Below are 27,349 nucleotides of genomic sequence, written 5' to 3'. Positions count from 1 at the left end.
TCAGTAACTGGTAAATGGACCAGTACTTATATAGCTAGTCTCTGTGACCACTCAAAGCGCTTTACACTGCTAGTCTAACTCACCCATCCACACCACACTTAAACACTGATGTCAGAGGTTTCTATTGGAAACCATCTTTTTTTCTTTTTTTTTTTCATCTACCACTTTCACACCCATCCACACACCACTGACCAACAGTGGCAGCAATTTGGGGTTCAGTGTCTTGCTCAAGGACACTTCTACATGTGACTGTGGGAGCTCGAATCGAACCCCCGACCTTCCGATTGAGAGGTGGCCACTCCACCACCACAGCCACAGCCGCCCACGAATTAACCAAAACAAAATAACCTGTCAATGTCTTTAATATGAAAGCTTGTTATGAACATATCATAACAGGCCTGATTATCAAAGTTACAGAAACTATTTAGCATTATCTGTTAGCAATACATTAACCTGTTATTTGTGGTTGGTGATGACATTGGCAGTCATAACACTATAATAACAGTATCATGCATGTTTTCTTCAACCTCAAGTTAAGTGAGACTTTTTGGACAACTCATTAGTATTTCATATAGTGCTGTCACACTGTCAAATGATGGTAAATTAATATCTTGACAAAAACAAAACAACAAAGTCAAGAAAGACATCGACAGGTTATTTTGTATTGGTTGATGTCCAGTTGTCCTAATTAAGACATCCCACACGGTGTCAACATTACATTAAAAGTGCCACAAATGACCGAATGACACTTAATGACAACATTCATATGTATGAAGCCTTCTTCATCTTAAGGATGGTACACATTACAGGATTCTCCAGAACTTCACACATTTAGAGAGCACACACTTGATGAAAACAAAAGACAGATCGCACAAGATTTCTCTCCCCTGATCTTGCAGTGTGTGGTGTGCACTCTGAGGACACCACCACACACTGACAGATTCTTCAGCAGAGCTTCAGCTTCTTCACGCTCAATGTTCCAAACGTAACTTCTTTGTAAACAAACATGACGGACATAAAGGAAAAAGCACAGATGTTTTTTTTTTTGTTTTTTTTTTCAGACTAGAATTTCAAAAAATAAAACACACAAAAGAAAAGGGCTTATGGAAGAGGTTGTAGAGACGGCAGGGATATGGGCTGTTTGAATAACAATGCGAGTTGGAGGCGAGTACAGTCGTTTAAAGTCGTACAGATAGATTTCTTACTTCCTCTTCGGTCAGTCAGCTGAGTCAGCTCACGTCTTGATTGGCTTTGCTCCGGTACGCGTGACATTACACGCTGTACCTGCTCGGCTCCTCTCAAAGCGCCCCACACACTACAGGAATTTTAGACCAAAATATTAAACATGTTCATTGTCTATGATCACTTAATCAGAGGCCTACCGAGCAGCGCTGACCAGAAGAAATCACTTTTAACACACCCCACACCACAGGAAAATCACATATGATGTCATCAGATAATCGGGCCTTTGCTGGCTTTGATCGTATGGGGTAGATCAGGACAAAAATCAGCCCGATTATCCTGTTGCGTGTACCCACCTTTAATGACATATGTCACGTCATAGTTATGACAGTGTCATGTCAGTCTTTTGCATACCCCTTCAAACAAAGCGTTGCCATAAACTCTCATTAGGATACCTCCAACAGGAGCAGTGTTGTCATGGTAGTTTGTACTCCTACTTCTTTCTATCCTCATGGACTCTTTATCTTCACACACTAAAGCTTACTGAAACACACATATCAGACTCAGACTACAAACATACAACTTCCTATGTTGAAAATAGAGACCATTAAGTACAGATTATACATAAGAGATAAAGGAATAAGTGAATCAGCACCAGAACCAAGTGAGAACGATTGCACCAACTTTCAGCACCAGAGATAAAAGCTCTTCTATTCTAGCGTCCACGTCTGCTCAGTTCCACTGTTTCTTATATGTTTTTAATTGGCCCTGCTGCATGCTTGAAACCAGTATGTTGGAACGGCTACTCATCAGTGCCGACTTAGAGTCATGTTACATTTAGTTGGATACTTGGGAAGAATTAAATCCCCTTGCCCCACATGAATTTGTTAAAGCTGAGGCAATGCTGGACCAAAGATAGAAATGGGGTGTAAGAGGTTGACAGTTGTGTCAGATATCACGCAAGCTCGGCCACCATGAACTGATAGAAGAGGCCAAGAATTAATACACCTAAAGAGTGCAGACACAGAGCATATTTCTCTGTAAATGAAGCTGCTTTAAGGTGAAAGGTAATCTTTTAATTTTTTGAAACAGTAGCACTTCATTACACAAATTGGTCTCGATGGGGAAGAAAATACATGACTACTGCCAGGATAAGAGTTTAATTGTGCTGCAAGCAGTAAGGGCAGTTTACAGATATCTCAATGAAGTTGTGAGAGATATTGTGAAACTTTAAAAGGATAATACTAAATAATTTTCAGAATGAGGTTTAATTTGGAAGCAATAAGAAACATTAAGAGGCTTGTGTTGGTCACAGAAGTGTCCGTGTTACTGCATTAATGAAAATATTACCATGATAACTTCCTTGGTGGTTGTGTCACTGTTACTTTTTATTTTTTTTATCCTGCCAGTTCTTCCTCTGGCCATATCTGCTGCTGTTTAGGCAGCGCTCCATGAAAAATATCAGTTGATTTAATTGGTCAATTAATTATTTTTGCTGATTTTTCTTTTCCTTTTCCTGTTTTGGTAACTCAGAGCCCACGGCCCAGATGCCATGATCCTGGTCGACGGCCAGCCTCTGCAGTCCAACGGAGAGCTGGGCCTTTCCCAGATGCTGCACATTGCCAGCCAGATTGCCTCGGGCATGGTCTACCTGGCCTCACAGCACTTCGTCCACAGAGATCTGGCAACCCGCAACTGCCTAGTGGGTAACGGCCTGCTGGTCAAGATTGGAGACTTCGGCATGTCCAGAGATATCTACAGCAGTGACTACTACAGGGTAAGACTTCGCCTGGATACGTTCATTTTTGTATATTCTTCTTGTTTGCTGTCAGAACTCTGCTTGTCTGATCACTCTCGGAGTGTTTAGATTATCTGAAGATTAAAGATAAAAACAGAAACACACTGGTGTTTACCACAAAAAGATGATGCCTGGTTTGGCTGAGCATTTTTAGATTTTTGATCTGTACACATATATTACCTCTACTCCTCTCTTCATGTCTGATAACCTGCAGTGGCTGACAAACACTCTGCAGGCGATCAGAGAGACAGAGGTCCTCCAGTACATCCCTCCTGTTGTGCACTGATTTGTTGGAAAGTTCATGTTAAATTTAAACCCACTCATACTGCTGTTGAAAGAATTGTGCATCTGGTTGGTAGAAGTGGTATTTTATCCAGTCACAATACAAATAACAACATATTTTTCAGCAGAAACACTTTGAACAAGTCAACAATCATATACTGAGTGGTCCCTGAACAGGAACAGGCAGAAGCAAAATTCCTACTAGGCTTGAATAGCCCTGTTACTGTTATTCTGCATTTGTTAGGGATGCACCGACCCAACTTTTCTGATCCCGATACCGATGCTGGGCTTTGGGTTTTGACCAATGCTGATCCTGATCTGATACCAGTGTTAAATAATACCCTGCATGCCCTACTTTGGGATAAAGCCGGTATTTTTTTTAAGTAAAAGAAAAAAAATACTCCATATGGAATTTCTGAAGTTAATATTCATTTAAACTATAAGTGTCAAAAAGAAAATGTTGAAGCAGTTTGGTTAAAAAATGCTTCAGAATTTACTGAAATGACTATTTGATTTCAAAATGTTATACCTTGTAGACTAAACCATAGATTAGCCTCAGTGTCAAGTTTGGACCAATCCTTTCCCAACAATACCCGATCCAGCTTTGAGGGGCTGGATCTGTGCCGAATCCCGATACCAGGATCTGATCGGTGCATCCCTCATTTTGTTATAACTGTATAGCCATGTCACTAAACAGACTTACCCATAATCACATCACTTGATAATCAACATTAAGTGAAAATTTTCAGAATACAAGTTTTATTATTTGGGGAACTTTAGATAAATATTGTCAAAGGTCAGACACAGGAGGGCGAAGAGAAAAGGCAGGAAGCACAATGGGACATAGCTGAAAGGGAGGAAAGCTGTTAGTACATTGAGTGTGTATGTGTGTATAATTGTGCATTTGTGTATGTGTTTGTGTGAATGTGTGGACTACAAAGGCAAAAACCAGTTTTGAATATAAAGGCATATTAATATATAAACTAACCCAGTGACAGAGTTAAAGACAATAAACATCCCCATCTCCCACTCCAACCATACAGAGATATTCAGTGAAAAAAGTGTATCTGCACATCTATATTTGTTAACCAATTAGCAATGCAGGATATTCATTGCTAGGATAAACTGATTTCTAGCATACATCAGCTATGAATGAATGTCATATCTTACACCAGGGGTCTCCAACCTTTTTTTTTTTTTTTTTTTTTTTTTTTGAGAGCTACTTTCAGAGAATAAAAGAAGTTGATAGCTACTTCTAGTCCCCTTATTTATTTATTTTGCCAGGTACATATTTAGCACCTTACTATAGGCTTACCTTTGATATGACATTTGACACAGCAAGCTGTCAACCAGGGCCTCGAAAATTGTCTGATTTTGTTTTTTGTTTGTGATGTCCACACATTGTTTATCTTCGGATTGTTCACTAGCTACAGTAAAAGTAAAATTAAATTTAAAAAAATTAAGTTATCAGTTCACATTTGGTTCAAAAACAAAAGCCACTGGCTGCTGAGTCCACACGCTAGCTACCGCTCATAGGACAGATAATGGCGTCACAAAAACAAATGTGATTGCCTGATATTCTCTGTGGGGTGGGGGAAAGGGAGGTTGGATATAGAGTTGTAGTAAGAAGAGTTTGCATGGATTCTTTGCATTTTCTTTCTTATTTTTCTAGTATTTTTTCATACTTTTCATTTGCTTTGGTGAGCTACTTGTTGGGGGGCCTGCGAGCTTCTGGTAGGTCAAAGCCAACTGTTGGAGACTCCTGTCTTACATCGTGAGCTTTTGACTTTTTACAGTGACAGGAAACAAAAGTTAAATCTATCTTTGGTCCCTTTTTGACTAAAAGGTGTATCATGAGGTCAATTACTGAATGCTAATTTTAGCCATTGTTTGACAAAGCTTAAGTCAAGTTAACAAATCCTGTTAACGATTATGGAACTTATATTGTTTTTGACTTGAAGATTTGGCCAGTATCTCTCCACATTTTCACTGCTGACTGTTGTTTATCAAAACATTATACTAACTTTTCAACTGTACTCTCATTTATCTGACTCATTGTAAATGCAGCACTTCAGCTTCATGCTCTTTTTGTGATACCAGAGGGGAATGGCTGTGGTAAATACTTTTTCTTGACTAAAAATTGTTTCAGGAAAGATATTGTAATAAAAAAAAAGCAATTTGTAGTTTTCAAGTTTTTTCTGGCTATCAAAGGGCCTCTATATGTAAATTTTGGTATAGTGTCCATGTTGCACCAAGCAGTCCAATTCACACAAGACAAGATGTTGATGCTCACAATGCTTTGGACTCGTCTTGTAATTGGACTCCAAACAGCCTTAAATAAATCCTCCTGGGCTGCTAACTAGAAAGATATTTCTCCACCACAGCTCTCTCTAGGGTCATTTTCTGTTTATGTTTTTGTTTCCATCATTTCTTTTCTGTGGAGGGTTAGCTGCAGCCCTGGGCCCCACACCAGCCCTATACACTCACATGAGCATGCTGAGGTTTGGCATTGTGGATGGAGATGAGCCTGCAGAGCCTCCACTCTGATGCTTGAAGGCTTGTTTATCTAGCTCCCCATTCATGTCTTTTCTACTGTTTAACACGATTAGTTACACTGAACGCAGCAAACCAGAGCAGCGGCTGCTGGCCTGGAGAATCCAGCATTCTGTGGAATACGTGAATGGATGTTATGAAGTGATGTCTGCTACAGATCTGGGTCCCTTCGACAGTCTGTTCCTCTGAAACAGCTTTAGGTGCACCTGATTCTGTTTCCCTGCATGACAGCTGGGCCTGTCCGGTCTTAGCTGGAGGTGATGCCAGTTGTTATGAAGCGCTGTCATACTGGGTGCTCCAGCTCTGCACTGGTGAAATCGTTTGTAAGGAAATTCGGTTGAGACATCTTTAGTGTTTGGAACCCAGCTTGTCTCTGCACACCATCTGTGAGGCATGTGTATTATTAAAATCTGAATATTTTGTCCGTGTTGTCAAGGAAATATGGCAGGATTTCTGAGTGTGTGTGGGTAGGTGTGCGTGTGCGTGTTTGTGTGTGTTAGTTGTTTAGAGCAGAGTGTTGAAATTTTTGATTATAAGTCTTTATGACCAACCTTTGTGAGAGTTTTGGCCCTCAGTGGAGAGAGAAATGTCAGGTCGTAAATGAGGACATTTCAGTGGGAACAGAAAATCGACACTCTGGACTTTAATAAAACGGTCGTGCATAATTCTGTTCAAAGATCTCTGATCACGGCAGAGCAGCTGTGCAGGGAGGGTGTTAAATCCCAACATAACACTTAACAACGACACAAACATATGTACAATTAAAATGTATAAACTCTAACATTGTTTTAGTTTGAAACCAGCTTCACAGCTGTTGTTTTTGTGTTGAACATTAGAAACTGTTTGAATCACAGACTACCAAAGACCTTCCTCACACTGTGAGACATGGCTTATTGGTATGATAATTTTACAGCTACTGTTCTGAAATATAATATTCAACGCTAAAAGTGCATGAATGTAGCATCAAGGGTCTGTAAATGCTCCACTTACAGTGTTGAACGCTCATTCCATGCTCTTTGAGGAGAAAACAATTGAACGTGTAGACACTGGGAGCTTCATGTAGGTCAGCTTTATGGCTGATCCTGGGCCTTTTATCTTCTATGTTGGCTTTGCAAATGTTGCATCATTTAGTCGTCTTCTTACAGTTTAAAGACTGTTGCAAAATCAAGCCAATTTAGTGCAAAAATATCTGCAGTGTCTTGAATGTCCACTTGAGGCAATTCCATCAGGTCCCACTTAGAAATGATTAATGAACAGGCTTACAGTTGAGAACAAAAACATGTGTTTGTCTCAATTCCTCATTTCTTTATTTTTAATATAAACACCTAAATATTCTGTGGCATGGCTGGGCTGCATGGTGGTGCAGTAATTAGAGTCATGATTCACATGTTGGTTGAATTTTTGCCTCTTTGTAGCAAGCGTGCATGTTCTCCCAGCGCATAGTTTGGTGACTGTAACTCCAAACACTACAAGAGGTGATGGATGCATGGATGGGTAAATAGTGCTCACTGGAGTGGACAGCCATTTAAAGTCATCTTCTCCAAAATTAAACAGTCTCTATAATAAAACTGGGTTAAACTTTACTTTAGAGGTTCACAAATTCCATCACACTTAGGTAGTACTAAGACAAAGTTTGTTCTTATTTCTTTAAAATTAGCACATAACTTATTTAAAATAATGTCTAAATTCATTGTTGCGAGTCACAATTGGTAGGTCACTGTTTGTTTGTTTTTTCTTTTTTTCAGTTTCTTTGAAATTTACTCAAAATTGCAAGGTGAAAAAGTGACGATTAGCAAATAATTTATTTGAAATTATATCACAACCCACCACAAAATGTTTTTAGAAGTGTCCCAACGTTTCTGCTATTTCCAGAGAAGCAGGTGATAAATAGCAGCTTAGTTCTTGAAAACAGATGTTTTGTCCATTGTTTCCTTTGATAATTACCTTTGAAATGTTAAGTGAATTATTCAATTTCCCAATAAGCATTTAATAGTTAGCTATTTGTTATTTAATTTCACCAAGGTTTTTAGTACCCAGTTTGTTGATATGCATAACTGGGATCACATGCAAAATGATAAACCTTTATGATTAGGCCTATAATGTTTTACATGATACAACTGAGGGCTTCAGACGTGATATTCACCAAGAGTGGGGTTGTAAATTGGCCTTACCTGAGTGTGATAGACACTTTGAGTACAGGGGCACTGTAAAACAGAATCCAGCCAGGCACAGTTGACGGCCTTGTTGTCAAAAAAACTTTGTCTTATTATTACCTAAGTGCGATGAAATTTGCGGACCTCTAAAGTAAAGTGTTACCTAGAACTGCATACCAGCCTCTAGAGTGCTCTCTGGTGCTTCACTCCTTTGAGCTTCATTCAGTGGTCAGTCATTGTAACTGCAAGTTAATTTTCTCTGACATAATGATGACCGCCAGAAAGCCACACTTATGGACCCCTGTTGGCATATCATGCAAATCCTTCTATTTCAAAAACTCAAAAGGTGAAACCATATGATTATATACAGTAACATTTAAGTAGCATCTATTATTTTGGAGCATTTTGTTTCAAACACTAAGCAGTTCGATTAACAATGTGTCTACTGAAGATCATAGCATGAACACCAAGTTTTTCTCATATAAAAAGTCAAAATATGTGAAAATACAGTTGTTGTTTTTTTTTTTTTTTTTTTTGCAAAGCGTCAAGAAGACATAATTATTAATGGAATTACCAAAAAACACAACTTTTTTTAAATTTTACATTAATCTCTAATGTTGGGGTGGGCATATCAGCAAAGATCAAATATTTGAACAAAAAAAAATCACAAATTAGCTTCCCTGATAAGAATAAAAACACTTCAGAAAAAATCTTTACACAGGCTTTAATAGTTCATTCATCAAAGGGCTAACAGTGAGCAAAATGATACACAATTATCTAACTGGAGTGAAAAGGTGGGCCCCAAAGCACATTACGCTCGTGGACAAATCGTGTGTTTCCTCAATTGCACCTAAAGAACAGTTCATATAATGGTCTCTGAAGACCCAGTCACAGCTGGTTTAGCAGGGATATACCGCTCTGCTGAAAGATTAAATGGTCTGTCTGATTGTTCTTGTCTGGACAATTATAAACCTAATTTACAGGAGTGAACCGTTCTGGCAAAGGATGGACGGAGAGGATTTGAGAGAGAGTTTATTCTATCTAAGACCCAAGAGGGGACCAGAAAGCTGTTTGTGCTGGGTCTTCTAGATACAGTATATAAATAATGTAGTGTCAAGAGACTGGGGTAAACGTTCTCACCTACCTCTGCAGGGGCCCAGCTTCAGTCCAGGACTGTGTGCCAAGTATTCATAAGTGGGAAGCCAGAAAGGGATCATGTCCTTGACACTGCAATAAAGACTCATGCTGGCTGGTCAGGGTATGTGTGCTAACCCGAGCTAAAGGTGGGCCTCCAAGCACATTACACTCCACAATGACAGGTGAAGGGAAGCAGCTGGTGGCTCTTCACTCTGGCCCGGCTAACTTTGAAGCTAGCAGAGGAAAGCACAGGAAAATGGACCGTCCTAATGGAGGTAGCTGAGGAATACAGGAAGAAGTTGTAAAAAAATGGATTCAAAATTTGCTTGAAATCAGCTTATTCACTTTCCAAAATATGTGCTTGTTTGTCACATTAAACCAAAAACAGGTTTTGATTTTGATCTCTCCTGATATATGAGGAAGACAGGATTGATTTCCCCTGCAGCAACAGTTTGTTAGAGAGAAATGAGTCAGTCTGAGGGAACTTTTTCAGTCAAATGTTAGTTCCTTCTACCAAACTCTGGTGAATTTATTGAGGAAAGTTTAGACGCTTGAATAATTTATTGAATAATTTAGTTGTACAGCATGCACACACAAATACGCACACCAGAGCGGGAAGGGGGAAAAAAGCAGTGTTGCATTAGGCAGGAACCAGAGAAATGCTTTGTTAAGAGAAGAAGCATAGTTTGAACACAGGATTTTGTGTAAGCATGAACGTGTGTGTGCGTGTGCTCGGTGCCGCGTGTGAAGCTGCTGTTTGGTACGTGGAGATAGCATCACTGCCCGCCTACACAGAGGAATATTGACAGAGCTGAGAGATAAGGAGCTCCTAACAGTATTGGACACTTTCGTTGTGTCGAGTGATTATAAATAGCTGCTCCCTGCCAAGAACACAATCCTCCCATCGCTGACTAGTCGTATTGACGCTCGTTGCCCTCGGGGACTCCCGAGACACTTTGCAGCAGGAGGGAACAACTTCAAGAAAGAGATGAATATTGTCCTAAATCACATCCATCTGTCACATCCTCCCACTCCGCCTGCGCTGAATACACCTTTGTGTTGTTTCAAAAGAGACAACTGCAGAGCCTGCACAGGCCAACAGCAGCACAGGTGACTGCTATGTAGGTGTTTTATTCAGCTGCCTCGCTATATATCAGGTAATGTTTTCTGAGTTCAGGGATGGAGCACTGAATTATGCATGTTTAGGTATGAATGACAGTGAATGCTTGAAAAGGGGCCTTTGCATTAAAGGTGCAAAGAGGAAATGTCTCAGGGCAGATGGAAAGGCTCATTCAGGGTCTCTGTCAATCTTCTCAAATATCATTAGCAGGTGTATTATATCCTGCCGGTGTAATGACAGGCTTCTACATATTGCAACTCTTCTTGAATACAGAACAGAGAAACCTGGAATAAAAACACTGATGTACGTTTCATGCCTCCTGACAGTTTTTCTTTTTTTTTCTCTCTCTTTAAATTACACACCTAGCTGCACTTGTACAACATTCATGAGTGATGCTCCGTAAGGAGTCTGCAACGCTGCAAGTCTTGATGCTTCATTTGGGTCCATTCCTCAGACCCAGATTCTTCTGTTTGGCTGTTCCCTTTACCTTTTGAACGGGATCTGTATCAGCACAGCCTCAGCAGATGGTTGTTCAGCATGAGTCTGGTTCTGCTCAAGATTTTTGCCAGTTTCAAGCCAGCTTTTTTTGCCCATGCTACATGCCGGATTCTGCAAAGAGCTCTGCTCATTGTGGTTAAAAAGAGGGGACATAATTCTGTTTTAATGTTAGATCTTTGAAATAATGCAACATGAAGACAGTATAGTCTTGTACTGGAAAAATATTGATTGATTAACTGCTTGACTGTTGAGTCAGAGTCCCCTTAACTGACCTCGGATGCAAAAAGAAAACAAAGTCAACACAATCAAAAGGATGTTCATCTGGCAGCCTGTAGTCTGCTGTTTCACAATGACATTATGTGGAGGAGAAGCTGTCTGTAGATGATTGTGAGGAGGTAGAAAACACAAACAAGTCAAAACCCCAATGGTTTCTCAAAGTGTGACTGAGTCATGCTGCTGCCCATCCTGTGATAACTGTTGCTCAAGAGAGATGTTGCAGTAGCGTACAGTCGGAGCTGGCTGCTCCCTCAGCAGTTCATAGCCCCAGTGAGGCCTTTTGAGCTTATTAAAAAAAAACAAACCCACATCTATATTAGTACCTTTGTGAATCCTACAAACATAAACAAAGTCAAAAGAATGTGGTTAAACATTTGTTTGTAGTTGTCTTAGATGATATTAACTCTTGTTACCAGATGAGGATAGAATAGCCACATACATCCAAATCAGACCTTTTTATTTTGACAACAGAATTACAAAGATTGACACAGGATTTTCAGTAGGTTGACATTTGTCAACCATATACAACACTTTTAACTCATACACATGACAGAATCAGCAAAAAGACTCAACTTTGTCCACAGGAGGCGCTAAAATGAACTCCAAACAGAAGCTACCATAAGGGAGTAAGACAGTATTCATATTTTTATGTAAGTTTACCGTTAAGGAATATACGTCCCAGAGATACTTTTAACGCCATATTGTTCTAAACTGTAACAACACTTTCATCCTTTGTGGGGTAACTTCTTTTCTCCATTAATGACATACCAAAACTCTATCTTCAGTCTATTCTAAATTGGGATGACTGTTTAAAGGAGCTGTGAGGAGTTTGAAAGTGGTCTTGCAAAAGTCTTTCTTCTAGATACCTGATTTTAATCCACACTTTAAAATGAGATTATCAGCTCCAATTTGAGGTTACAGGTTATTTTAAAAGGGAGAGTTATACAGCCCGAGCTAAAGGCTAATTAGCCTGCTGTATAACTCTTTAACACAGGGGCTAATCTGTTTGTGTTAATGTTCGTTCCAACCCACAGTCAGCAGTTATTCTGCAGTGGTCTGTTCAAACTTGAGAGTCTATCAATAAAATGAAGAGTGAGGTTACATTAGCTCTGCTTGGTAGATGACTGGCAGGACATAACCAGGATTTACTGACGTTACACATTATGGATATGTGTTAAAGCACTAGGCTGTCAGGGGCGCGAAATATAAACAGCTACTAAACTACTTACGAACTGACAGTGTTTACTTGTTGTCATGTTAGCCTACAGATGTGTCAGAGCACAGGGCTGCCGTTAGCACTACATACAGTTGGCTAATATTTGCTTGATGTCACGTTTCAAACTGCTACGCAACTGTACTGATAAATACCATACCTTGGCACATTGTATCTAGTGAAAAGTTGTCTTGAAAAAAAGGAAATTTGTTTCGATCTGATCTCCATTTAATTCCAAAACAAAGACACGCCAGACTGACACGTGGTAATTTACGACAGTGTCAGAAGGTGGTGAGACAGTCCAACTAAAACAGATCCTCCTCATAGTATCTTCAATTTGTAAATTTTACATAACAGTTGAAGCAAAATATCAAAACAAGCACAACCATGAAGTTTGACTGATTTAGTTATCATTTATTTAAAGACCCTTCAGTTTATTTATACCGCTGATCAAAAGATCAAAACATCTTTGGATTCTGCTCAGAAAAAGAGAAAATCTCTGAAGTCAAACAAGGAAACTTCCCACATTAAGATTCATTTTTTTATTTATGTTGCCTGTGTATATTTGGCAGAGTGATGCAGTAACAAGTCAGATTTTAGAAGATTTATTACAACATTTCCAGTGTTTTCATTCATGAGATTATAGAGTAAATTGATTCTGAGATGGTAAGGATTTGAAGATAGTTGTAATATCATCACAATAACATTATTCCATATACCTATCAAACAGTGTCTTCACTGGCAAATCATTACTTTTCTGTTTATTTCTCTGACTTCAGACGGTTTTATTTGTGGTGGCAGGTAGACTGCTCGGTTTGACGCAGGTTGTGTTAAAGAAAAGGTCTAAAAAGAGCTCATTACAGAGGAATTATGAAAAGTGACACAGAGGCTCCTGTCAGGGGGAAGATTTATGGACTTCTATTTTCTACATTTTAGGAAAAAAATATTAAATTCCTCCAGCTTTTCTCCAGACCCTTGATACATTGTTAGGGTTGACTTCTAACAGTGCCAGGGTGTTTTCTTCTTCTTTATTTTAATGAGTGGAGTGATGTGTGTTGAGAAAAATAAAGCATGAGTCTAAAAACAATAATCCAAGTAGAAAGAGGCAGAAGAGATTATCGTTTGAGAAAGAGAGCTAAATAGTTTTAAGTCAGAATCTGCTTTTTAAACCAGGAGCTAATGTTGATCAAACAGGGCACCACTGTTATAATCTAATGACTTAGTTTTCAAGGACTTGGTGTTCTTTGTGACTCTGCCAGGATGTCTCTGCTTACCTGCACTGCTCTGCTTTGAAGTAAAACGGTCCCCAGGTTTCTTCTGTTTCAAGGATCAAACAGACACTCCTCTGCTGCATTATTTATCAAGCACAAGCTCCTCAAAACTGTATGCAGCCTGGTGCTAATGAGTACACAGGCCATATTTATTACTGCTGCATGAGAGGGAGGAAAAAAATATTCTGCCTCATCCCCTGGGTTTGGTAAAAATGTTTCTCCTTTTCTTGGAGTGCTGGTCGCGTCTAACATGATATAAAAGCGGAGGAGATACTATCGTGGCCCTCAGAGGGAGTCTGGCTCTGGAGGACCTGAGAGACAGAGCTGCACTTTTTACCACCTTCAAGAGCATGTTCAACCTTTACAGAGACGTGTTGGCTCACTGACTTTCAGGGAGTTGGATGAAAATAGTACATATATAATGTGTATACAAAACCCTAGTTGATTAGTAAGCTGTTACCAACAGCCTAGCATTGAGTAGTAGTAAAATCACCCATGAGTTACCAATGTGGAGGTTAGAAGCTTAACAATGGCATTTGACGTGAAGGAATTGCTGATTCAACCAAAGTCCTGTTTCCACCAAGCGATATGATATGAATCAGTACAGTTTGGTACAGGTTGGATCGGTAAAGCCGGATCCCATTTGCATTTCCAAAGCCAACCGTGCCTCTCTTGGTAGGGGGTGTGTAAGCCTGATGCCGATAGCTGTGTCAGCTATGTACATCAGCAGCCACTGTCCCAAGTTTAGTAACTATAATATCGACTGGTCAATGGACTGCAGAGTTTCTAGTACTACCTTCTGGGGTTGGATCGGTCTGTCTGGCACCCCAACAGAAGAGTACTGGAAAGTGGGATGGTACAAGTTGATAGTTTGGGGACCTGTCCCAGTTTTAGTCAATGGAAATGCTGTAAAATGTGCACCAGACCCAACAGGTTGAGACAAAACCGCACTGAACCGCTTGGTGGAATTAGGGAAAAGTTTTAATTGATCTAATGTGATGTACAGAGGCAGAATTAACAGCTGCAGCGGGCTAGCCCAGCAGTAAAGTCATCTGTGCCAAATGGGCGTGCAAAACTTTACATCAGCACCTTAAAAATGAACAAGTCTGCAAAGTGTGTGCGTAAACACATCAAAGCTGCGTTTCCACCAAGCAGACCGGTTCAGTTTGTCTTTATGTCACGCATTTTGTGGCGTTTCCACTGACTTATCCCGAGACAGATCCCCAAATAACCGAGACGAGCCACCTCACTTTTTGGGACCCTTTCGTAGGGGTGCCAGACTGAACCGATCTGCTCTCAGAGGGTGGAGCAACAACACTGCAGACTGTTGATTGGTCAAAAGAAACGTCACTTACCATGTGACAGCAGCTGCATTTCTCATTGTCACACCTTTTAGGTGTTTTATAGCTACAGATGTACTTTGGGGAGGTTTGGTCAGTTCCTGCTGCTCTTATAGATGCTTGACTCCTCAGTCGAAGAAGGAAAATCACCTCTGACTTGCAGCAGCTGCCTTTTTATGAGCAGGGAACAAAAGGCTGGGTTATATGTCTTTAGAGTGAGATGAGTCACCGAGTGCAGTTGGACACACAGGAGATGGTCTAAAGTACACCCTGTGCTTGAAATCATGGGCTAATGTTAGTCTTATAGGATGTAGTTTTATTTCTTTTATTTAAAGATACATCCCAAAGTGCCAAACAAAGCAAATGGACACATCATCACGAGTTTAAATAGCGCTAGCACAACAGAAAACCAAAACAGTTTGATTACCAAAATGACACACTGTCACCAACTTTTTTTTGTTGGACGCAAATTATTAAATTTACTTTCAAGGAAATTTTCTGTCCTGTGATCCTGGCTAATCCATTCAGCATATTTTTCCACAAGACATATAATTTAGCAGTGTTGGAGGGCTGCACTGCTTGTGATTTAATATTCAGAGTGTAGTTACAAAGTCAGCAGTAATACTGAGAAAACACCTATCTGCACATTGTCAGCCCAAGCTGGTCTGCAGAGCTAAATACTGTAAATGTGGAAGCAAAATTGCAAGACAGCAGTAGTGGAGTTAGTGCGTGTCCATGTGTGTTTCTGGCATTCCTCTGAAAGTTTCACCACCTACCGGCATGCAGCAGCCACGGTAGATACCACTTTATCTCTTCATGGCAGCAGCACAGCAGGTAGAAACCTAATGGACATCATAGGCCCTCAAAGTGAACTTATGTTCGCTGCTGTTTGAGCCGGGAGAGCAGAGATAGCTGCGCGCTTAGAGGAGGGTGAGAGAATGTAAAGATGGTTATCGGGGCCCTTTGAGATGTCTGGGGCCTCCCAGGGCTCCCTGCAGGCCGTGGAGCGCCCATCGATGAGCCCAACTGGGCCGGTAATCTATCCCCCTGCCATGCTGCTGTGCTCTCCATGCCGTTAATCCAATCACTCCCCTGCCACGGTGGGACAGGCAGAGCACTAATCCAGTTTACACAGCAACAGAAAGAAGCCCCAGACTCATTCCTCACTCCCCGCAGAGTATTGCCAGCTTCTCCATGTGACATTGAGTGAGAAAGATGAGGATAATTACAGGAGCAATTATTTTATTTTTATTATGTGTTCAGCCTTTTCTTTCTCTTCTACCCCCGTGTTCCCAGCTAATTGCCATGGCCTTGTCACAGAAACCCAAGGTGATAGCACGCAATCATTTGGGAAGCGGAGAGTCAGCCAGTTTTAATGCCCCTTGCCACAGCAGCAGCAGCGGTTGAATCATTAGCATGCATCTGATGAGGTTCAGCCTTGCGTGCAATGGGCTGGGTGGACCACAGATAAGTCATTTAGACTAACAGGAACTTAATTAATTTTGTTTAATCTGTATAAAGCTCCACAGGGGGGACAGATTGGTACACAGCCCCTCACCCACTCCTTCACCTCGCTCGGCCCACCTAGCTTGGCTCGGCCCACAGGTTTTACACAATGGGAGCTGCTGGTCCCTGCATCAATATTGGCTTAATGTTGTGTACAATTCTAAAACGTGGCATGTCTAATGAGACCAGGTGGGCTATAAGTCAGTGTTCATTTGGTCATTAGCTTTCAGAAGAACCCTTGCAAATGAGGTTGAGGGTAAATGGGAGGGAAACTACTGCCTCTCTCTTTGCCACCACAAACTTCACTCTGTCGGTAAATTGTGTGTTCAAGATGTAGAAAGAAAGCAGCAAAGAAAGGGCACCTTACCTGAACCACATTTCAAACTTGTGTTTACCTTAATTACTTTTTTATCAGAGAAAAAACAATAGCTTCATTGTCTAGCAGATTTACAGTGGCTCATATTTGTTTAGTCTAGGATTCAGGTGAGAGTGAGTCATTGGGGTGGAGTTCTAAGAAATTAGGGGGGGAATTGATGCTTTAGCTTCAGGGATCCTGCTAATACTGCTGTTGCCTTTGGGTTACTGGTGGAAAATCAGAAATGTGACTACAGGATCCAGGACACAAAAGTGCTTTCTCCTCACTTTACAACTCTACACAGAGCTGCAGCTGAGCGAAGCACTTAACCCCTGGTGGGATTAGAAGAAGACTGGTCGGAGCGGGTTGCTCTGAGGTAAATGTGTGTTAATGTATTAATGTGAATCAGAAAAAAAGCTTGTGCTCAGCAAACTGTGTGTAGACTCTCAGATGAATTTACGGAAATACTAAGCTTTTATAAGCTGAGGATGCTGTGAAAGACGAAGACAAATCACATCGAGCAAAAATATTCCATATATGTGTCCTTACGTCCATGAAGTAACTTCCAGTAAGTTTCATATAATGCACCTGTAACAAACTCTAGAGAATCCAGTTCCTGTAATGCTAACAATAAAAGTTAGGAACAGTACACCACTTACTCGGAGGGCCCCACCGATGCTAATTTGAGCCTGGTTTATAATTTTGCTTTAAATCAACAGCATACTCTACGCTGTAGGTGTGAGTAACCCTTCCTTGTGTGCTCAAAATCACTGAAAAACCAGAAAACAGAAAGACCAGAAAAAGGTAATCTGACTTTAATACAGATGACGCTGCCCTCTTGTGTTTCGGAGGAGCGCTGCAGAGTGACGAAGACAAATTGACGCAGAGGAATGTAGAGCTAATGACTCTGTTTGCAGGATCAGAGCAGAAGTATAAACCAGGCTGTAGAGCTAAACTCCCAACATTGGAAGTGTTGTAAATCAATGCACTTTTCCTAGTGAAAAATAAAAGTATCTTTCATCAGGGGCAGGCTGAGACTGCTTTTGACTGGTGGCCAGACTGGGGCAACTGACCTCTACAGGGTTAGCATAAAATTTTGTTTACACACATTTAAACGATTTACCTTTCTATGCCCACAAATCTTATCTTTACCATCTATTTACGATGATGCATCCCAGATGTTGCATTCCTGTGTATCTCTTTTACTTGAGGAAATAGAATCACCAGGTGGTGGTATAGAAATTTCTTAGCTGAAATCTTTGAGCACTTCAAAAGCTTTGTGAGTTTGTCTGAACAGTTTAAACTGTATTGACAGGAAATGCCTGGTAAATCCCTAGCTGCCTTTCTGTTTAACAGCCCAACTGATATCAACACATCTGCCTGAGCAAATAACAAATCACAGTGCAAGATTTTGGGAAGACCAATCACATGTCACCCAATTAGAACTTGCCTCTGCTTATTATAAATAACTTGTTGTGAACATTTCTTGTATCTTTCCGTGGACGTGAATTGATGCCCTTCATTTTTTTTCTGCTGAAACACCACACAGACCAAAAGTTAGACATTCCCAAAGTTAATGGAGTGTGATTTTCATTCAGCGTCAGCAAATCAGAGCTGTTGTATACAACCGTCTCTAATGGTCTTGTTGACCTTCAGGCCATATGTGTGAATATTGATTTTGTTAAATGTAAGAAAAGCATGCAGCCTTGTGCTGTAAATGTTCTGCATTTATCAACTCCTTTAAGAGACTGGATGGTAGAAGTTACTCACAGGTGCTCCAAGGTCCAAAGTAGCTGAAAACGCTTCGAAACATCGTCAAGCTTCAGTATCGAGAGAATTTTCCTGTGAGATGGTCTGGTTGGAACCCAGTGGTCTGGTTCCTTGAAGAAAGTTTGCATCGAGGAAGTCACAACAAGTCTCATTAACCATTTATGACACACTTCTTTGAGGTACTGTCTTGGGTCCCCTGAATTTTACATAAAGCCTTAAAGTTATTTTGAGTCCTGTGTTTTCAGAGTTAACTTCACCTTATTTGACCACCCTGCAGCCTTCTGCAGCTGTTGTCATCAGTCTTTGTAAAATTGAGACAGTGTGGCTTTAGCTGCCCTCTCTGCTGACATGAGGTCAGTGAAGAGGAACATTGAGTTACACTTTGATAAAATTCAGATATCTCTCCAAAATGTTCTAATGCAGAGGAGTCATTAAGAGCACGATTGCCTCCCTGCAGCGCTGTTCCCCAGCTGGAGAGTACGGCCGGCGGTCACACTACCCCTATATGAACCAGACTTTAGCGGATATCAGACACGCGCACGGCCCGCCTTCGTCATACGATCTCATCAGAGTCAGCACAATGAGACACAGAGAGCACTGCCACAACTTTAGAGACTTTTGGACTTATATTAACCCCGCTTTGTTTAAAATGATCGTCGAGGGATGCGCTCGTGACTTTATGTGACTATACATAATGGATCGCACGCGCTGTCCGCGTGCTTGTGCTCGTGCATGAAGTAAACCGTGCCGAAGCCCACCTCTTCGAAGCGTGCCGAAGCACGAAAGGGAATCGTGCTTGATCTTGGCACAGTTGCGGTCACACTGGCCATTCCAAACGTGCTTTACAGCTGAAGAGTGCTTAGGCACGACACGATTGGCCAGTGTGACCGCGTCCTAAGTCCTAAACCTCACGTAGAAAAACCTTTCACATAGAATAATCCAACTCTGAGAGTTTCTTAATGCCAAGAAGGATTCTGGTCATACAAGTCTAGACAGACAGTTAGACATGGTTTGAATAGTCAGACTGTTTGCTTAATTCTTTACGAGGGTCTGTAGTGACAAAGTTTTAAACTAAAAGATTTTAACCTGATATATAAAGGTTGATACACATTATAGGATTCTTCAAACCTTTACACATTTAAAGACCACACAGTCGATGGTAACAAAAGACAGATTGTACATGATCTCTGTCTTCTGATTAGAGGCGGGCAATACTGTGAATTTTGGTATCGATCGGATAACAAGTAAATACAGGGTCAGTATCACCAATACCGACACAGATACTGATGCTGATACTTGTTAATATTTAAGGTTAATGTATCATCAAACTGCTGACCTTAAGGTGTTTGTGTGATTTTTCTTTTGATTATGTTGTTGAAACCTAGGACAGAATTGGGGCAAAGTTTAAATGTGACTACAAAAAAAACTTTAGTGTCATGATAAACATTTATGTCCAGAAACAATAGAATGGTATCAAAAGAAATTTTCCCCAAAGCATTGTTTTGTGTGGAATTCTTTCTCAAGAAAATAAAGCCCAAAAAAGGTAAAATTAATACAAAATATTTTTGAGGTACAGAGTCGAAGACACAGTATAATAACAGACATAGATATAGTCAGGTCACCACGTTAATAAAACTGCAGCAGTCAGCGCAAGCAGGAGAAAAAAATTGAACGAGAGTATGTATCTTTTTACACTAGTATTATTCGATATGGATACCAATGTTGGTATCGATATGATCAATATTTGGATCGATATGCCCATCTCTACTTCTGATCTTACTACCCAAAGCTCATGACCATAGGTGAGGGTGCCACACTACCATAACTTTACAGTCCAGTGGAAGTGACTTGGCACATTTTCAAAATAAAAACATGTTTGTTATCAGTACAGGAAATAAGCATCACGGTTCAGCAGGAAAAGGAAAATAAAAGTAAATAAACTTAAATGGAACATCCTTAGTCAAGATATATATATATATTTTTAGCATCACTTTTGCTTCACCACAGATTAATATTTTTCTCATACATTTCAAAAAGTTGTTGAGAAGTGAGGGCTACAACACAGCTGGTGACAGTCACCAACACAAAAAAACCAAACCAGCAAACCAGTCCAGACCTTCAGAGAAAGTTACACATGAAGGATAATCAAAGGTGAACAAACAGGAACCTCATGCTCAGCAGCAGAATCTGATGAAGTGTACAAACCGGCGGACGCTCTGAAAAATACGCTGGGAAAGAGCAGCTTTCTGGCACATTGACTAATCTCGTGTTCCTTTAAAACAGCCAGAAGATTCATCTTCTGCGTCAAGCTGACACGCAGAGATTGTGTTTGACTTTCAAAGGAAATGTGCAATGAGCGCTCCACGGAACCAGGCGGTAATTAGTGCGACGTGGGCTGATTTTTTTTTCCCCTTGATACTTAAAATGTGACACAATGCTCACAGCTGAAGGCACACAGATGTCAGAGCTGCTAAATGGAGTTTGAGAGGGGCCTATCATGATTAAACGAATCTGATTGGAGCAGAGGAACCATATTGATACAGTAAGAGGTTGTCTTCATGATGATTTCACATCTTATGCTGTACATACCGCTTTGTTTTCTGTCCTTGAGCTGTGAAAATTTGCTCTGGAGGATGGATGAATGGATGCATGAATGGATGGGTGGTTGCATGGGTGGATCAGTGAGTGCATGGATGGCTGCTTGTGTTGATGGATGGATGATAGATGTGTGTCTGATCCGCTGTAGGACTACTTCCACAGACTCAAGGAGATAAAAACCTCAAAGGGGCTTAAAAATCCATCTCACTGTTATCTTGGCAAAAATGTCATGATAACAAAAAGATAGACAGCAAAGGCCACAAAGTGATCCAGATAAAACTAAATGACAGAGAAAATACTAGAGGAGGGAAGTGATATCACAAGAAAGTCTATATGATAAGTACTGTTAATATGGTAATATAATCACTCTATATCCTGCTGTTTATGTTTCTTATTTGTGTCTCTTAGACACTGTGGGACAAAAGTGACTCTGAAATCAAATCAGACACTCCCTGCGTGCCCACAAATAAATACACCCTTGTAATTGATGAGATGAGTCATTAAAAAGTGCATCTAGCTGATGTTCATGTGCCTGTGTTGAAGACTTATAAGCTGATTTTCAAACAGATTAAATCAATGTTTAGCATTTCTTTTGAGACACAACGATAGATGTGACTCTGAGCATTAAGATGAACTATTCTGTAGTTACGTGCAATACATTGAACTGCTGCTTTGGGTGGATGCCAGTGGATGAGATTAATTGCACACACAGCCTTTCTTACGTTTTCTATGGCAAAGATTCTGGCAGAGTTACATCTGAATGTTAAAAGCTATGTTGTAGTTGAGTCACTAAAGAGCGTTCTGTTCATTTTTTAAACCATTCACTGTATGAGTCTGACTGTGTGAGACCTGTAGAAAGCACAATGCTGTATAGCTGTAGGTTTGTGTGGAAAACACATTATGTTTACTAATATCAAATACTGACTGATCCTGTCAACATGTCTATGGATTAATGAAAATAGTGAGGTTCGGTGCCTGATCCACTCAAAAAATATCTGCTGTGATTTCATTCAACATAAACCAAAATTAACCAAACATCTAAGTTCCATTTGTTTAGGTTACTGAAGGAAATAACTCTTTTACTGTATGTAATTAACAGTAAAGGTACCTGTAGTATCCCATATGCCTTTCTAGCTTCATTTCTGAGTGATATCTGTCAGTTTGAGGTTGTCCTCATCTGCTCTTCTGCAGTTCTTTCATACTACACAAGTTGCACTACTCTTGCTTGCATTTCCTGTAAAATCTTTAAAAGCAAAGTGCCTGATTAAGGAACCTCTTTAAGCTTCCGCAGTAAATGTTAATAAACGAGACAAATTGTGAACACACATAATAAATTTTACCATTCGGAAACTATGTAAAAACATACAAACATACAAGACGTAACACACCATACGAAAAGACATCAAAGTAATGTACCAACTATGCAACAGTAAATAAGTGGGTCTGCCTGTCTGGTTTCAAGTGGCAGACTGTGCCATAGAGTCAGTGCACAGAATAAAAACACACTCACAACTCGCCTTTTTTTCTGACCTTAGGAATAAATAGACGGTCAGACCCTTGAGAACAAAGTGTCCAAGCAGGCCCGCCAGTCAGGTATGAGTGTGCAGGGCCATTAATTATCTATAAGTCAACAGTGGCACCTTAAAATCTGCTGTGGTGTGAACAGGCAGCCAATAAAGAGAGGAGGGATCTGGACCCATATTTGTTTGACAGTCTAAACTAACTGTAGATCTCTCAAACTCTTCATCACCAGCCCTCACAGAAGGACAATAATCAAGTTTTGATGAAACACAGGCATGAATGAGAACCTTGATATCATGGAATGACAGATACACAGATAAAAACATACAGTCTACATACAGCTTCACACAAAATGAAACAGTCCTCGACCAGAAGAACTGGACCTGAACTGAAACACAGGTGAACAGCTAAAAGAGATATTTTGAAAAAACCTGGCAGGGATAAGATGTCCCACTGAGGCCGGACAAGTTGACACAAACCAAACATTTCTCAATGAAATTTAAAAGTGCTTGACAACCTTTGAAGATAATAATGCAAGTTGAAATTATTATATCAGATTTAATACTGTTACAACTCATTGCCCATCTTTGTCAGTTCTGTTCCTTTAACACTTTAAAATAAAAAATGTATAAATCTAATATTACTGATTTTATTACCAGGATAGAACATCGGTATGAACTTTACATGTCTATCAACGGTAATTACACCTCACTAGGAACAGGTTGGATCCCGTTTGGCTTTCAGATCTGCCTTTGGTCTTTGTAGCATTGATTGAACAAGGCGCTGGAAACACCTTTCTTCTCTGTTCTGTCTGTGAACTTCAGCAGGTTGACGTCACCATGGCTACATGCCTCAGTGCACTGAGTTGCTGCCCTGTGATCAGCTGTTCAGATATTATCAGTTGAACAGGTGTACCTAACAAAGTGGCCAGTGAGTGTGTATTAAACTTGTATTCTTTAACTATTTCTGACCAAGAGATTATTAGATGGATACACTAAATGAGGCACTAGCATTGTATGGACTTTATATTCAATATTTTTTACAAATGTGATTTTTTTTTTTTTTTTTTTTTGATTTATCGAACATTAAATTCAAAATACTTTTACTAACCTTTTTTCAGTTCCCATTTTCTCCCTTCACTTTAGAATTTGTCACATGACACATCTTTCCAAGGATATTGCTTAATGAAGCCAGTGACCCCAATTAGACTACTTATGATTGGAGGGTAAACTATCTTGCTGTGAGTGTAACTGTGGGTGTCGCATTAAAAACCTTTCCTTGAGATAGTGCACTCTCACTTTTTAATTATGATTTTTAAGCATCTCATTGACTTCTTTAGTAGATTTCAAATTGCCAGAGTTGGTTTCTTTATACTTTACTATTTTCATTTTGGGGGGAGTGTAAAATTCCTTTATTTAGAGTACGACGGTGAGATAGAAAGACTGGGGAGTAACTCATAGAAATGTGCCACAGGTTGGATTTGAACCTGAGTTTGGAGTGATGATGACCACTTGTACAATAGAGGGTATTGCTCTGAAAGAGTCATCGTTAGCTTAAACCCAGAGCACTCCACAGCTAGCTTACCCAACAGAAGCTAAAGAGTACATACTCAAGAGCTCCAAAGAACAAAGCTGTTTCCATTTTTTTTAATCCAATGATTTTGATTTATTGTCCGACAGCATCACAGATAATCTGTTGAAGATCTCAAACTCTCCATATTGGATGGAAACAAATCACAGCAGTAGCCCGGCAGATTTCACAGCAGATTACTGCAGCATATCAATAACACTGTCTGTCAATACGCTGCTTTGACTTGTGGGCGCCACAATAATCACTATAATTAATGCCGGATTCTGAGCTGAAACTTGCAATACTTTGCTGCTCATTCCCACATCAGTCTTGTCCAGCTCATCACCGCCATGATTAAAGCCCGGCCAGTGACATGAATGGGAAATAGATTTTAAAACAACGCCCGGCTAATGGAAGCTGAGAGCTAGGATGATTAATGGACAATTGTTTAATCGATTAATATCCAGTCTCTGAGGATTTACAGCGGGGGAGACTTCATTTCATGTTCTGCTGGTTTGAAGACATTAAAGAGCTCACAGCTGATATCTGTCTTAGCTGATCTCCTCTTTCATCATCTTATGAACGCACACGGTTTACACGTAATACATAACGTGGGGGGGGGGACAATAGATGTGCTCACATTTACATTAGAAAACCATGAGAAGTCCTTCACTGAAAGGATCTATAGGAGTATGCATTCAGCTCTTCTGGACTCTCTGGATGAAACCTTTCTTTTTTCCTCTAAACTGATTAGAGCACGTTCATTTCTGCATGCTTTGAGACTTTGATCCTTGGTTTAATGCCACCATTTCTGCTGAGAAGAGACTGCAGATTGCTTTTTCTCATCAAGAACAAAGGGACGGTTTAAAACCATAACCTATAGAGTTCCCGTCATGTGATCCGATACAGAAAGTAGCAGATAGGTCAGCATAATCCCGAGCTACATCAGTGTTAACATCCACCCAAGCAGCACATGTTCATAGTTAAGCCTGTTGTATCACTTACATGCAAGGACAGTTAATCCCCTCACGTCTGGGAGGTTTTTTCAAAGCTGAATTTTCTAATCTGTTTTTTGAGCATTCATAATAAAGATTCCTCTCCTCTGCTCTTCCTTCCCCCAGGTTGGAGGACATACCATGCTACCTATTCGCTGGATGCCCCCAGAGAGCATCATGTACAGGAAATTCTCCACGGAAAGCGACGTCTGGAGCTTCGGAGTCATCTTGTGGGAGATCTTTACTTATGGGAAGCAGCCGTGGTTCCAGCTGGGGAACAACGAGGTACAAAGAGCCTGAAGCAGCCGTATCAACCTGCTTAACAAACTGTTTACACACTGTATACTGTTAAAGGCAGCACTACAGGCCTTCATGCACACATTACACTCACAGCCGCAGGGTGTTTTGTGGTGAAGTCTTCTTTTGCATCTCTAATGTCTCACGGGTGCTGCGGATAATCACATCACATATAAAGCAATATTGGATACTGATTGATGATTAATGTTTGAGTTGATACATAAGGAGTACTTATCCAGAATATTTCCAGTGAAACCTTGGACAGGGGGTTAGCTTTACTGTAAATAAATTAGATATTGGTTTTAATTAGGCCTTTCACATAATCAAAAAATTTCTTCTTCTCAAGAAGTCATGCCCTGCAGTGATACATACAGTACTACAGAGAACTATAAGGGAGAGATTTTCTAGTAAGGGAAAGATGTTTTTGTCAGGTGTGTACTGTTCACACATAACGTTTCTGGTCTTATGGCTGTACATTTTTGGTCAAAGAAACAAAAGTATCAAAACTTTGACCTCAAAATAAAGGGAAATGTTGCATTTAGATTCTTTATTTTAATATAAGTCATAAGTCTTGGCAAAACTCAAATCTCATCTTGCTACCTTACTGGATTTGGCTTGTCTTAAACTATGTTGGCCAGTGAAGATTAACTAAATTCAGGCGTAGGCAAACATTGACAGTATGATCTTTAGCAAGGACAGCAGTACAAAGAAAGAAAAAAAAATGTCAGCATTATATAATTTCTTTTCAATAACAAAAACTATAAGGATTTATATTTATACAGAAAGGTAAGATTATGGGAGCGTATCACAGCCATGCCAGAAAAAATAAATTGACATGTTGTAAAGGGATATTTACTCTTTATTAACATACAAACGATCACACAAGTTGTTATTGAACACTGTGGATATTATTAGGATAAGGCCTGAACCACACGTATATGGATATATTCCTAAACGCACATTTTTCTGTCCAATTGGGCCTCTCAACCACACGAACACGGCGATTTCACCCACATAAACAGAGATTTTTAAAAATGGATAAAAAAGTGAAGAAATAAAAAAATATTGAGTAAATAAATATATTGAGTGGATCCGTGTAGCATTGTTAAACGGAGCTGGTGTTGACGCGATGACGTCAAGTGCCTAGCAACAAGTCACTGTGTTTGACTGCGCATGCTCAAAACGTTCTTCTTCTTTGGTTTTCACATTTTGCTAACCTGCCACTTATCGGCCAGGCATGGCATTGCAGGCTCCAGAGGCGATCGTTTTCAGTTTGGCCTCTTCGTATGGACAGTGATATTTCTGTGGTGTGGACTGAGTTTTTTTTTAAACGAGGACAAAGATATCCGATCAAAAAAATATCCATATAAGTGTGGTTTAGGCCTAAGTCTGCCAACACTGAAAGGGATTTTGAAATGCATGGCGGAAGAATCAGTTCGACCCTCTGGAGGTTGCTTCATTGCTCATTGATAAGCTGGAGGGCCTCATAAGTTATCATTACAACCATAGACTGCATAATGAATGGACAGCATGGCTCCGCCTTTTACCATTATACTATTTTTGTGGAGACCCCATGTCAAGCTGAGAAGGATGAGGTCCATTTTTTTTCTTACAGTCCATGGTCATGACATGAACAACGTCATGATAACAGTTATAAAAAGAAAAGTATCATGCTTTAAGGCTAGATTTTATATCTTAATCACATGAGGAAAAAAAAAAAAAATTATATATATATATATATATATATATATATATATATATATATATATATATATATATATATATATATATATATATATATATGTATATATATATATATATATTACTACATGATACTGCTTAATTTGTTCTTCCCAGCATTGTACCAGTACACTTCCATACAGGATAAGTGAAACAGGTAAAACAACAAAGTCAA

The 27,349-nt window shown here is 39.9% G+C and overlaps 1 protein-coding gene across 4 annotated transcripts in view; it reads left to right on the top strand.

The window, feature by feature from the left end:
* The window catches only part of ntrk3b (neurotrophic tyrosine kinase, receptor, type 3b), a 352,741-nt gene that overhangs the window by 314,444 nt on the left and 10,948 nt on the right, over positions 1–27,349 (top strand). For all 4 annotated transcript variants that reach the window (XM_074666174.1, XM_074666172.1, XM_074666173.1 and 1 more), the window contains 2 exons: positions 2,716–2,959; positions 25,264–25,422. In XM_074666174.1, the coding sequence (XP_074522275.1) occupies positions 2,716–2,959; positions 25,264–25,422 (403 nt within the window). The remainder of the gene's footprint in view (positions 1–2,715; positions 2,960–25,263; positions 25,423–27,349) is intronic.

This window comes from Halichoeres trimaculatus, unplaced genomic scaffold (genome assembly GCF_033239565.1).
Source record: "Halichoeres trimaculatus isolate MK-OKI-2021-1 unplaced genomic scaffold, fHalTri1.1 fHalTri1_scaffold_3, whole genome shotgun sequence".
Classification (NCBI taxonomy): Eukaryota; Metazoa; Chordata; class Actinopteri; order Labriformes; family Labridae; genus Halichoeres; species Halichoeres trimaculatus.
The sequence above is the reverse complement of the archived record's forward strand: the minus strand, read 5'-3'. Positions and strand labels throughout refer to the sequence as shown.